Source organism: Aquarana catesbeiana, linkage group LG06 (assembly GCF_042186555.1).
Source record: "Aquarana catesbeiana isolate 2022-GZ linkage group LG06, ASM4218655v1, whole genome shotgun sequence".
Lineage (NCBI taxonomy): Eukaryota > Metazoa > Chordata > Amphibia > Anura > Ranidae > Aquarana > Aquarana catesbeiana.
In genome coordinates, this window is record NC_133329.1 from 358,500,713 (window position 1) to 358,513,816 (window position 13,104).

At 44.4% G+C, this 13,104-nt stretch overlaps 1 protein-coding gene across 3 annotated transcripts in view; it reads right to left on the reverse strand.

Moving 5' to 3' along the window:
- Positions 1-13,104, reverse strand: part of TANC1 (tetratricopeptide repeat, ankyrin repeat and coiled-coil containing 1) — a 350,249-nt gene that overhangs the window by 18,516 nt on the left and 318,629 nt on the right. For all 3 annotated transcript variants that reach the window (XM_073634104.1, XM_073634105.1, XM_073634107.1), the window contains 3 exons: positions 6,798-6,921; positions 3,950-4,125; positions 866-998 (listed from right to left, as the gene is read on the reverse strand). In XM_073634104.1, coding sequence (XP_073490205.1) covers positions 866-998; positions 3,950-4,125; positions 6,798-6,921 — 433 coding nt within the window. The remainder of the gene's footprint in view (positions 1-865; positions 999-3,949; positions 4,126-6,797; positions 6,922-13,104) is intronic.

The following is a 13,104-nucleotide window of genomic DNA, read 5'->3' on the forward strand; positions in this document are numbered from 1 at the left end:
AACTAAAAACACAACACCAGTTTTTGACAAGTCTTTTATTATAAAAATAAAAAAAAATGTCCCCCAGTGTAGATCCATCATCAATGCCACAAGGGGGCAGGGTCACCCCAGGATGTCATAGAATGGCCCTGCCCCTTAGTTATTTAAGAACTGTCAGACAGCAGGAGCCTTTGTCGGGTCCAAATTTGTATTTTTTTCCAGGTTGACGGTAGCAGCGGGCATTATGATTGATGGTGGATCTACACCAGGGGACATTTTTTTTATTTTTGTTTTTTTTTTAAAATAAAGGACTCGTCAAAAACTGCCTCCTGTGTTTATACTTTTTTTGGGTGAATAAGTAGGGGTACTATGTACCCCATCCTCATTCACATGGGAGAGGCTGAGGTCTGGGGGCCCCACTGCACGCAGAACCCCACAACCACTAGCCAGTATTGTGGGGAAGAGGTTTTTTTTCATTCAACCAGCAGGCTAAACTAAAAAAAATTGACTCAATTCCCCCACCCACAGACTCGATGTGGATGGAGAAATCCTCCCCACTGAGCTATTGTATTCTGATAACAGAGAGACTACCCACCGTCAGAATACACTGATTAGCATCGCGAGCTATAGCCTGCAGCGCTGATAGAGCAGGGAAAATTTCATAGGGTGGTTGTAAGGAGTCGATTGCTAGATAAACTTCTGTACAACCTCCCTGCCCATACATGGATTGAAATTCGGTCGCTCCCTGCTGAACCAGACAAATTTCGATCCATGTATGGCTGGCTTTAGCATTCTTCAAGTTATTAAACTAAATTGCATGTAACATGGAATAGACTTTTAAAATGCCTTGTTTCTGTGCAACACTGGTACAATCAGAAAAAATTACCTAGTTTAGCTCCTTTTCTAAGCAGAGTCACAACTACGGCTGTATTTCGGCATCCTATGGCGCGATCAAGCGGACGCATCCCACTATAGTCAACATGTTCAATCATAGCACCGTTATCGACCAGATACTGCACCTATACAGAGGGGAAGATCATCAGAAAAAGACTAACATCACATTCATTAATCAATGCCCTTCTAATGTATCTTGGCAGGCATCATGTTGCTATAATGTATATTATTTATTACAGGTTCTTATATAGAGCTGTCAATTTACAAATATATTGAACATTCACACCAGTTCCTACCCTCAAGGTGCTTACAATCTAAGGTCCGTAACTCATATTAATACATACACATACTAGGGCCAATTTAGACAGGAGCCAATTACCTTACCAGCATGTCTTTGGAATGTGGGAGGAAACTGGAGTACCCGGAGGAAACCCACACAGGGAGAACATGCAAATTACAGGCAGGTAGTGCTGTGGTTAGGATTCAAACCGACGACCCTAGTTGCTGCTAGGCGGAAGTGCTAACCACTTAGCCACTGTGCTGTCCATGTGGTGCTATCTACAGGTAACTGGATATCTGTGTAAACCTGGCCACACACATTATAGCATGATTGTTCAATCTCTCTGAAATTCCCTTTAGGTTTACCAACAACTATTATAGTGCCAGAGCCTACCTAAACAATTCATTGAAATGTAACGGTCTACCTAAATAATCTATACCTAATTAGGCAAACCTGGATCAGATTGTAAAGTGAGTGACAGCTTTAGTATTCCTAATTTAGGATGATTATTAAAAATATTTCTATCTTCAGGCTCATGAAAAACAGAGCAATCTTAAAATGTGAAAAGACGTCCACACAGAAAAAAAATAGTTAGTTGGACATTTAGGAATAGCAGATACTCAACTCTTGGTAGACTTTTACTAAAGTGTATGCAAAGCCAAAATGTATTTTACTTCAATTTTGGATAGAATGTGGAAGTGTTAGGCCTTCTGATTGGCCCCTCTGGTTTTACTGCTGTCTGTCCCTGGTGGGGAGATACAGCCTCTCCTAGTGACCTTAGTCTTCGTAACAGAAACTGATGAAAAATCCAAATGTTTGAGTTGTCACAGGAATAGAAGATACGAGGAAACCTTCCAATGGGGATACCGGTTATGGAGACAACTTTCTAAGAAGAATATCCCCTTGCTTTGGAGGAGCTTCTCTTGTTGTGTCCGAGTCAAAAAGTGAAACCTTTCTTACAAGACACAATAAACACAACCTGACAGGGTTGCCTTAGACTTTGCCAAAAAAAAAAGAAAAGTTTTGGGCTTTTTATGCACTTATGCTGTAAAAGCTCTACTACTCCATCGCTTGACCAAAGCTTGACCTTCATGGTTCCTGCACTTTGCATTATGCCAGGGTCTATTAAAAAGTGTCTCATGTGAGGTCTCTGCATCCAAAGCACGGCGCCCACACCGGAGGACAGTTTTGCTCTACATTCTGAATTATCTAGCTCCCTCCATCACCTGTCAATAAAATAAGGAGAACATACATTTCCAGCTCAGCATTCTTCTACTGAAAAGCTTCAAAGTCTGCAGCAGAAGAGGCCAGCAGCTGAGTCAACCAACCACCATCCAACCAAAGCTAAAATATCATTTTTGGTGGACTGACCCTGTAGCCTCCCTGGCAGTTTTCCCGAGTGTGGCTCGGGGTTAAAATTCAGCACCATTAGCGGTAACCCCGAGCCACACTCGGGATTACATTGCAGGATCCTGGTGCCTCCTTACTTACCTTGTCCCCGGGATCCTGCCATGTCCCCCGCAGTGTCCGAGGGCTCCGTCCTCCTCTGAAGCCTCTCTTTGCCAGGCTCCGCTCCCTGCGAGCGTCGCGACGCACGGGGGCGGAGCCTGGCGGCAAATTCAAAATAATGTAAAAATCATAACACATACAGTACTGTAATCTTACAGATTACAGTACTGTATGAAATGATTTCACATCCCTTTTGTCCCCAGTGCTTTGGCCCATGCCCTGCATGCAGTTTTACATGATATACACTGTTCTTTCTGCCTGGAAACTGGAGATTGTCCATAGCAACCAAAAAGTGTCCCTTTACGTCAAAAGTGGCTTTAGACCAGCTAGAAAACAGCGATAGTAAATTAGAACACTTGCAGAATTGAACGATAGTGAATCGTGCGGAAATTTATTTTATTACTATTTATTTTTATTTTTTTTAATTATTTATTTTTATTTATTATATTATAATTTATGTTTTTGTGTTTCAAACTTTATCATACCCGGGATATCTACTAGACTCTGGTTTGAACAGATTTAAGTGCGTTATTGTTAAGATTTACAGACCTACAATATAAAACGCCAAATTTCCATGCAAAATAATTGTACCGCTTTCAGCACCTAAAATCCGAAAGAATCATACCGCCAGGGAGGTTAAGGCAAAAAAGAAAAGCAGGAAACAAAACAAGCAGATAGTAACCCAAACAGATGTAAACAGCAATTTTCTCAAGACCTGCAGCTACTGGGTTCCTGGGATTTGTCCAACATGTCTGGCATCAAATGAAAGACTAAGACCAATATCCAGCAAAACATGCAGCAAGCAAAATATCTCTAGTCTAGATTTATGTAAAGCTGATGAAAATTCCACTCCTTATCACCTGTTCGTGCCAACAACAGGGAAGGAGGGCTTAACACTGTCCTGATTACTCTGAGCTTTGGATGTGTGATGTCAGCACAGGGAATTTGGTCTTCTGCATAGTATCTGCTGCTCCCCCATCACTGGCCAGCAAAGATAAACTTCCATGATGAGAATACTGTACTTATCCTGCTCTTTACAAACACATGGGACGGGGGAGGCCTCTTTCTAATGCACAGTGCGCATCTAGAATGCCATGGGACCTATTACAGCAGGAATATAGCGGCTGGCCGTACACTGTGTAAATAGAAGATTAGATATGAATTTCGGTAGCAGCAGCCTTGTGTTTATAACACCAGTAGGTTGCTTAAACATTGCTGGAAGGATGATATATCAAGTGAACCTTTCTACATATCTGCATCGTTTAAATATTTAGCAGTTCAACGTACAATTTCGGCGTCTCCGTAGAACGCAGCCAAGTCCAAAGGTGTGCGGCCATTTCTGTCCATCTGGTCAATACTGGAGCCTCTTTCTACAAGACACTGGACTACGGCTCTGTGGCCCTTGAGGCAGGCCCAGCTCAGGGCAGTTAACCCTTCCTTGTCCACTGCAGCAATGTCTGCGCCTAAGAAAGGAAAAAAACGAGAAAAAAAATTACATACATGATGTCACATTTACCCTTAGGCCCCTTTCAGACGGGGCGGACTCCATCAAGAGGATCTGTCTGCTCAGAGGGGGATCTTTCCGCTGATCCCCACTGAGCAGGCGGATGACAGGTCCATGTCCGCTCTGCTAAGCAGAGCGGACACAGCCTGCTATTCTCTATGGCGGCGTTTCTCAACTCCAGTCCTCAAGGTGCCCCAGCAGGTCATGTTTTCAGGCCTTCCAGTATTTTTACAGGTGATTTGATCAGTCTCACTGCCTTAGTAATTACCACAGCTGTTTCATCTGAGGGAAATCCTGAAAACATGACCTGTTGGGGCTCCTTGAAGACTGGAGTTGAGAAACACTGCTCTATGGGGCAGTCGGATGAAAACGGTCCACTGACATCCGCCGCTCCATAAAGAGCTATGGATGGACCCATCAGGGCCACCTGAAAAACTTGCAGGTGGACCTGATCGGTCCGTCTGTGTGAAAGGGGCCTAACTGGCAGAGTTCTAGAAAAACTTGATTTCTTAACATGTTTTGAAGATTCTTCCCTGCTTTTTAAAGGAAACCTGTTGAAACAAAGACATGAAGGCAGTATGGCATGAATTGTTGTCTCCTGCTACTGAAAATGATCTTTGTCTGGTCGCCAAGCTGACCCCCTTGCTTCAGCACTTTGAGACACTGACCCAGAACAAGTCTGCAGATACTGTATGACTTTTCCTGATGTACAAAATTATTTCTGTTCAGTGCCTCAAATTATTGAGCTTAGCAACCAGTCAACTTTCATTTTCAGCAGAAAGTCAGCAATGACAGCACCCATTCTTTCCCATGAAAAGAACTGAATATACACACAAACACAAAAAATAAGAATATTGTGGCATCAGATCCAAGCTGACTTTCCAAGAAGATTTTTTTCAAAAACTTGAGTAACACACAGAGAACATTAATTCATGTCCCTGTGTACTACTCAAGTTTTTGCAAGATTAAGGCCTCATGCACACTGGGAACCAAAAATGCCACTTTTAAAGTGGTTGTAAAGCCTTAAGGTTTTTTACCCAAATGCATTCCATGCATTCGGGTAAAAAACCTTTTACACCTGGTATCCCCACCACCCCAGCCCTCCTTATACTTACTTGAGACCCATCAGGATCCAGTGCTTTTGCAGCATCTCCCCCAGCTCTGTCCCTCCTCACTGGGCAGATCGATAGCTGTCAAATGGGGGCTTAGGAGCGAGCCTGCACAAGTGCCCCGATAGGAAGCTGCTTTCTATCGGGGCACTGGCCGAAGAGGAGAAGCCAGGAGTGCCGGTGGGGGGACCCGAGAAGAGGAGGATCAGGGCTCCTCTGTGCACAACCACAGAGCAGATAAGTATAACATGTTTATTATTTTAATAAATAAAAAAAAAACACTTTAAAAGGGCGTTTTTTTTTTTCTTTTTTTTAGAGGCAGAAAAAAAACGCAGTGCCAACGCGTTTAGGAGAACAAAAAATTCCCAACGAGCCTAAATGTGTGTAAACACATCTAAACTCGCCTAATTGCTAGGTGGGTTTAGCGCTTAAGCGTTTATTCATTCCAAAGGCCAGAGTAAATTAAAGTATAACTAAAGGCAAAACTTTTATTTTTTGATAGAGTGGAGAGGGATTAGAATGCCTGTCAGTTTTTATTGCCGTCTGTGCCCCCATTAGGGAGATTCACTCTCTCTATTTGTCCTGTTTACCATTATCATTTGAAAGTGAAAGTAACAGAAAATCCAAAATTTTGGGTTGTCGCCAGAAAAGTAATAGAGGGGAAATCTTTCAATGGGGACACTAGTTCTGGCGACCTGGGGATCCCCGAAAGATTTCCTTAATTTGCAGGGATATCCTCTCATTTCCTGTTTGGCTTTGGGACAGGAAGTGAAGGGAAATTTCCCCAATGAGACATAGATGGCAAAAAATAAACCGACGGGGTTTCTAACCCATCATTATGCTATCCAAAATGAAAAGTTTTGCCTATAGTTCTACTTGCAGATGAACGAGCGGAGCATAAAACCACACACAATATTTGATATGATATGCTAATTTGCATCAGCGGCAGATGGTGTTTTTTTCTTTTGGGGGGGTGGCAAACAGACAATATTCATTTGCTTTTTTAACACACCTGGGTGGGCTCCGAGCGCAATGCTCTGAGACACGAGTCCACCCTATTTTGAAGCCTATTAGAGCCTATGGCTCTAATCAGGTGCTTCAAAAAAACACCCCCACTGCTGTAATTCATGCGCCCGGTGTCCTGAAAGGGGCTGGACGTATGAACAAAGGGGTGGCGGCAGCCGTGGATAGATTCAGGCTATGCTTTGCATCTATCCATTACTCATAGTGGGTGGCACCCTTGCGCCCTTAATTGACGGGCCCCTTGTATCTATCTCGGAAGTACTGTCTGCAAAATAAATAAAAACATTTTTTTATATAAATGTTTAATATACAATGTATGCATTTATCTATATATAATTGTCTTTTTTTTTTTTTTCTTTTAAAGGAGGCCATTTTAACTTATTTAATAAATCCCATTGTTTCATTTGTCCTTGGGGCTCTTAAGTTCTACAGCTGATTACAGATTTTATGGTACTTCAGTTCAGCTTTTCATTTCTATACTTCAGAGACAGTTTCTCACCCTCGGACAGAAGAAACTCCACAGTCCCACAATGGCCTTCACATGCGGCGACCATGAGGGGAGTCCGGCCTTGCTTGTCACTCAGATTTACATCACAGCCGTGCTGCATAAGAAGCCTGGCGACCTGCAGAGACAAGAGAGATGGTGAGGCACAAAGCATGGAAGGCCAGAGGCAAAGGACGGGGACATCGCTCATACAGTTACCTGCTCCCTGCTCAGCATTGCGTGTCAGACGCAACTAACCAAGGATGAGTTTCTACAGAAATAAATAGGTTTGTGATGTATCTGATTCCCTGAGGTCCACCAGTCTTAGATACAGTGCTAAACACAGACAAACAGTGCCCAGGAGGATTTCACGGCTCAGCAATCAAATACCAAGGGAGTGAAATGAAAAGCAGAGATGTCATATTGACAAACAGGGACAATATACTGAAGGCTAGAAGTGGAGGAAAAGAAAATGTCTGTGTCGCCTATATAAACCCGATTCCAGCTGTCATCTCTCCAGTGTGGGCTGGATAATGAAGAGACTACCTGGCTGGTCACCACAGGAAACAAACACTTTAAAATGCTTTAGACCCCTTTCACAATCAGTCCGATTGGGTCCACCTGTCAGTTGTTCAGGCAGACCCGATTAGGTCTTCCATTCACTTTTATGGAGCAGTGGATGCAAACGGACTTATGACCAAAAGAAAAACGAAAGGGGATTTGTCCCCCTTCCATCTAGCAGATCAGATCAGAGGGCACCCGGGTGTAAACAGGTAGTTTACACCCAGCCGCCCATAGAGCAAAGCAGGCTGTGTCCATGTCTGGACATGGACCTATCATCCACCCGCTCTGCTGGGGGATCAGAGGGCAGATGCCCCGCTGAGCAAACCCGAGTCAAGCAGATGCCTAGTAAAAAAAAAAAACTCATCTATGGAGTAAAAATAGAAAAAAAAAATAGGGATGTTATCAGTCAGTTAAATGAGAGTCAGGTATTGCTTTCTTTTTTTCTGATTCTGCTCAGAAAATCTGGTGATCCCACAATGCCTTCCATGGAGGATGACCTCCTCACACTGTTTGCCCTGGAACCTTTCCACTCTCGATGAAATGTCAGTTTGTCCCATTACCTCCCTGTGCTCATGCCACACTTCAGAGCCTGTGCCTACTACATGCTGCTAAAATCCACCCTCTGCCTACCACACATTGCTAGGCTCCACCCCATGCCCACCACATGCTGCTAAGCTCCTCCCTGTGCTCACCACACGCTAAGTTAATCCCTGTGCCGACCATACACTGCCAAGCTCCACCCACTCTACATTGCCAAGCTCCACCTTCTGCCCACCTCACATTACTAAGCTCCACCCTCTGCCCACCTCACACTACTAAGCTCCACCTTCTGCCCAACTCACACTACTAAGCTCCACCCTCTGCCCAATTCACACTACTAAGCTCCACCCTCTGCCCAATTCACACTACTAAGCTCCACCCTCTGCCTACCTCACACTACTAAGCTCCACCCTGCATTGACCTCACACCAATATGCTCTTCCCTGTGCTGCCCCCCCCCCCCCAACACTGCCATGCTCCTTATTGTGCCCTTCCCATTTTACACTGCTAAGCTCTGCCCGGTGCCCTCCCCACACTGTCCTGCTCCTCCCTGTGCCCTTCCCACACTGTCATGCTCCTACCTTTGCCCTTCCCACACTATCATGCTCCTCCCTGTGCCCTCCCACACTGCCATGCTCCTCCCTGTGCCCTCCTCACACCACCATGCTCCTCCCTGTGCCCTCCTCACACAACCATGCTCCTCCCTGTGCCCTCCCCACACCACCATACCCCTCCCTGTGCCCTCCTCACCAAACCCCTCCCTGTGCCCTCCTTACACCACCATGCTCCTCCCTGTGCCATCCTCACACCACTATGCCCCTCTCTGTACCCTCCCCACACTGCTGAGCTCTACCCTGTTCCTGCTTTACACTGCTGAGCTCTGCCCTCATACACTGGCATGTTCATTCCTGTGCCCTCATCACACATCTGAGCTGCTTCCTATCCCCTGCATAATCTCCCAATCTTGGTCCAACACCAGCTGTACACTTTTAAAAGTACTCTTCTGTGCAGGAAAACATTTGATTTATGGACCTTGTGGTTAAATCAAAAACATTTTACCTATGAAGTGCACTACTTGATAAGGATTATAAAATGGAAACAGCTCCACCTAATCAAACTGCTGAGCATATCTCTTAAAACTTCTACGCTGCTTTCAAAAAAGGTGATAGAACACCCAAAGATCAGATTAAAGTGTAAACACAGTGGGTGGGGCACGAGTTATTTAAAAAAAATGGGTGGGGGGCCCGCCACGGATATTAAAAACATGGATGGGGTCTGTCACTATTGGAAATGTGGGTGGGCCTGTCACTATTGGAAATGTGGATGGGTCTGTCACTATTGGAAATGTGGGTGGGCCTGCCACTATTGGAAATGTGGGTGGGTCTGTCACTATTGGAAATGTGGGTGGGCCTGCCACTATTGGAAATGTGGGTGGGCCTGTCACTACTGGAAATGTGGGTGGGCCTGTCACTATTGGAAATGTGGGTGGGTCTGTCACTATTGGAAATGTGGGTGGGCCTGCCACTATTGGAAATGTGGGTGGGCCTGTCACTACTGGAAATGTGGGTGGGCCCGTCACTACTGGAAATGTGGGTGGGCCTGTCACTATTGGAAATGTGGGTGGGCCTGTCACTATTGGAAATGTGGGTGGGCCTGTCACTATTGGAAATGTGGGTGGGCCTGTCACTACTGGAAATGTGGGTGGGCCCGTCACTACTGGAAATGTGGGTGGGCCTGTCACTATTGGAAATGTGGGTGGGCCTGTCACTATTGGAAATGTGGGTGGGCCTGTCACTATTGGAAATGTGGGTGGGCCTGTCATTACTGGAAATGTGGGTGGGCCTGTCACTATTGGAAATGTGGGTGGGTCTTCTGTCACTATTGGAAATGTGGGTGGGCCTGTTACTATTGGAAATGTGGGTGGGCCTGTCACTATTGGAAATGTGGGTGGGTCTTCTGTCACTATTGGAAATGTGGGTGGGCCTGTCACTATTGGAAATGTGGGTGGGTCTGTCACTATTGGAAATGTGGGTGGGCCTGTCACTATTGGAAATGTGGGTGGGCCTGTCACTATTGGAAATGTGGGTGGGCCTGTCATTACTGGAAATGTGGGTGGGCCTGTCATTACTGGAAATGTGGGTGGGCCTGTAATTACTGGAAATGTGAGTGGGCCTGTCATTACTGGAAATGTGGGTGGGCCTGTCATTATTGGAAATGTGGGTGGGCCTTACACTATTGGAAATGTGGGCATGGCCTGTCTCTATTAAAATTTGGAAATGTGGGCATGGCCTGTCACTTTGGAAATGTGGGAGGGGCCAAACCTGTCACTGTGGAAATGTGGGAGGGGCCAAACCTGTCACTGTGGAAATGTGGGAGGGGCCAAACCTGTCACTGTAGAAATGTGGGTAGGACCAAACTTGTCACTGTGGAAATGTGGGAGGGGCCAAACCTGTCACTGTGGAAATGTGGGAAGGACCAAACTTGTCACTGTGGAAATATAACCTTTCCCTTACTGTGAAAGGGCACATACTTCCTGTCGACCCGAGCTATGATTGTGAGGACATCTGTTTTGGACGAAACATCTCGGGGCATGATTATTACAGGTGACATTACTTTTGGTTTCAGCTTCCAGGTCTGTGGAACACACATCGGCTTCAAGGATAGCAGTGTGAAGCAGTGGCTCCCCTCTACAGGAATAATCTTTTCTCTTAGTGCCCGGAATATGTGGCACTGGATTACGTGAGTGCAATTATTTTACATGTTTATTTTAAGAAATATACCTTCTGATTTTACATGATGAGGCCCCTTTTTTGTGATTTGTATATCCTTACATGGTCACATGCTGACATTTATGTGAGGATTCAACTGAAGCAATGTATATCGATGTGTCGCCCTTTAAAGTACTGACAGACTTTTCTTTTACTACCTCATACCCCCTAACTTTTTGTGATAGGAACGAGGGACACCTATTAGCAAAAGCACGTAGGCATAGAACACACCCCCTGCCACACCCCCTTAAAGGAGACTTATACAAAAAAAATTCGTTTCACCCACAAGTGCTTTTTTTTTTTCACAAGAAAACAAGTACTATTTTTTAACCACTACTATTCCTTTATACTGGCTTTTTTACCAATGCTGAAATTTAGAATTTGGAAGAAAGTTTTAGCACTGGGAAACACTTTTTGAAAGATAAAAGGTGCATTTTATATACAACGATATAGATCAGACCAAAATGTGGGACAAATGAGGAGGAAAGAGGGACTTTGTTCCAAATCAGGGACAGTCCCTCAAAATCAGGGACAGTTGGGAGCGATGCTACCTGATACACAGCCTGTAGGGGAGCCCTAGGTCACTAATCTCTCAATCAGTTTAACTGTGGTAAAACAAACATTGATTGTAACCTGGGGATAATGAATGCATGTTACAAGCAACAATCATAAATAAGCAATCTTTATAGGTCCATGTACATTGTGTGCATCACACTGCTCTTTACAGTGTTGTTAATGCTTACTCAGAACTGACTGGGGGCCAAGTCGGCATCTCGAGCTATAAAAGCTGTAGGCGTTGTGTGGTGGCACTGTGTATTGTCCCTGGAGTCCTATGAAGTGTCATGAATAGCCGTCTCCACTAGAAGAGCAGAAATATAAAAAAAGGAATAGCTGGGGAACTCCAGAGACACAAAGCGGAGGACTATCTCATTAGAATTTGTATGGCCGTGTCTTCCAGGGACAAAACCAGCACTGTCACAGCTCTCCTTTACTTAATATTATTTCACCAGTGTTCAGGGAACTGGAATACATTAGTCCCGGTGCTGTGACAACACACTCTTGTTTGCAAACTGTGACTTCACTTTTCTCCTATTTATAAGCTTTAGAGGACATGCAGGTTACGCTGTGTGTAAGGGAAAAATATCGCGCAGGATTTGACTGCTGCTATTTATCTGAGGCCTTCACCTACCAACATCAACACATTTCAAACTTTATTAAAACACTTTTTTTGTTACAGTTTTACATATTCTTATTATTAAATAGTATTAAACCCAAAACCAAAAATGTATTATATTAAATGTGGTGTCTGCATTTGTTTTCTTTCTTTTTTAAGGCTTTTTCCCTGTTTTCACTTGGTGATCTGGCCAGTAACACTCCTCCTGTATTAGTGAAACGCAACTCTGGATGAAGGAGAACAGGAGGCACAGCAGACAACAGTATTGTCAGTCTGGGGAGAGGGAAGTGTTAATTATACTAGCAGATTTAAAGTGGACCTTCTGTCATTTTTTCATCTATTAAATCTTCCGCCCATGTTGTTTTGATGGATTGATTGCATTGTTGGGCACAGGTGAGGCTGCATTGTTGGGCACAGGTGAGGCTGCACTGATGGCACTGATAAAGTAGTTCTTAAAGTGGAACTTCAGTCATTTTTCATCTTTCCATCTATTAAATCTTCTGCCCTTGTTGTTTGAACTTTGGATAGTAAAACATTTTTTTTCTGCCAGTAAATACCTTATACAGCCCACTTCCTGTTTCTTGTCTGGTCATTAGCCTAGGCTTATGACTTAATGCACAGCTCTCTCCCTCACTCTGGTGAGTGTTTGCCAGGAAGAGAGGGGGGATAAGTCATAAGAGGGCCAATGAGAGCTGCAGAGCTGGAGGTGTGCCTCTATGTGTCTGTGTAAATCCAGGAAGTGAACAGGCAGCAGCTTCAGCTGCCCACAAACAAAATGGTTGCAGCCAGACTCAGTGGAGGGAGATTTCTGCAGCATATTTGGCAAGTACAGGACAACAGTATATATGAAATAATATGCAAAGTGGTTGGAGGGAAGCTTCAGAATGGCAAAACATTTTTTATAACAGATTATGTGAGCAGACTGCACTTCCTTTTTAAATACAGTAAGAAATTGAAGCCCAACTCCAGCTCACACTTTATAATCAATTACAGTATTTTTTTTTTTTTGGGATAAAGGTTTTACATGAATACCGGGAATTCAACCGGAGATAGTGGTGAGCACGCATAGCGACAACACCGATGCAAGATTACCTTATTCATCGTCTGCTGGCATGCATGATGACCTAACTGATTGCTACCGCCGCCTTAGGGGACCTCAAAGCACCCTGGGATTCCCACTAAAAAAGCCAGGATCCTTTTACCATCAATGCAAGGCTACCTCTCTAATCTGCTACATATGGGGGGAAATACACAGACTTAAAGATGAGTACTGTGTG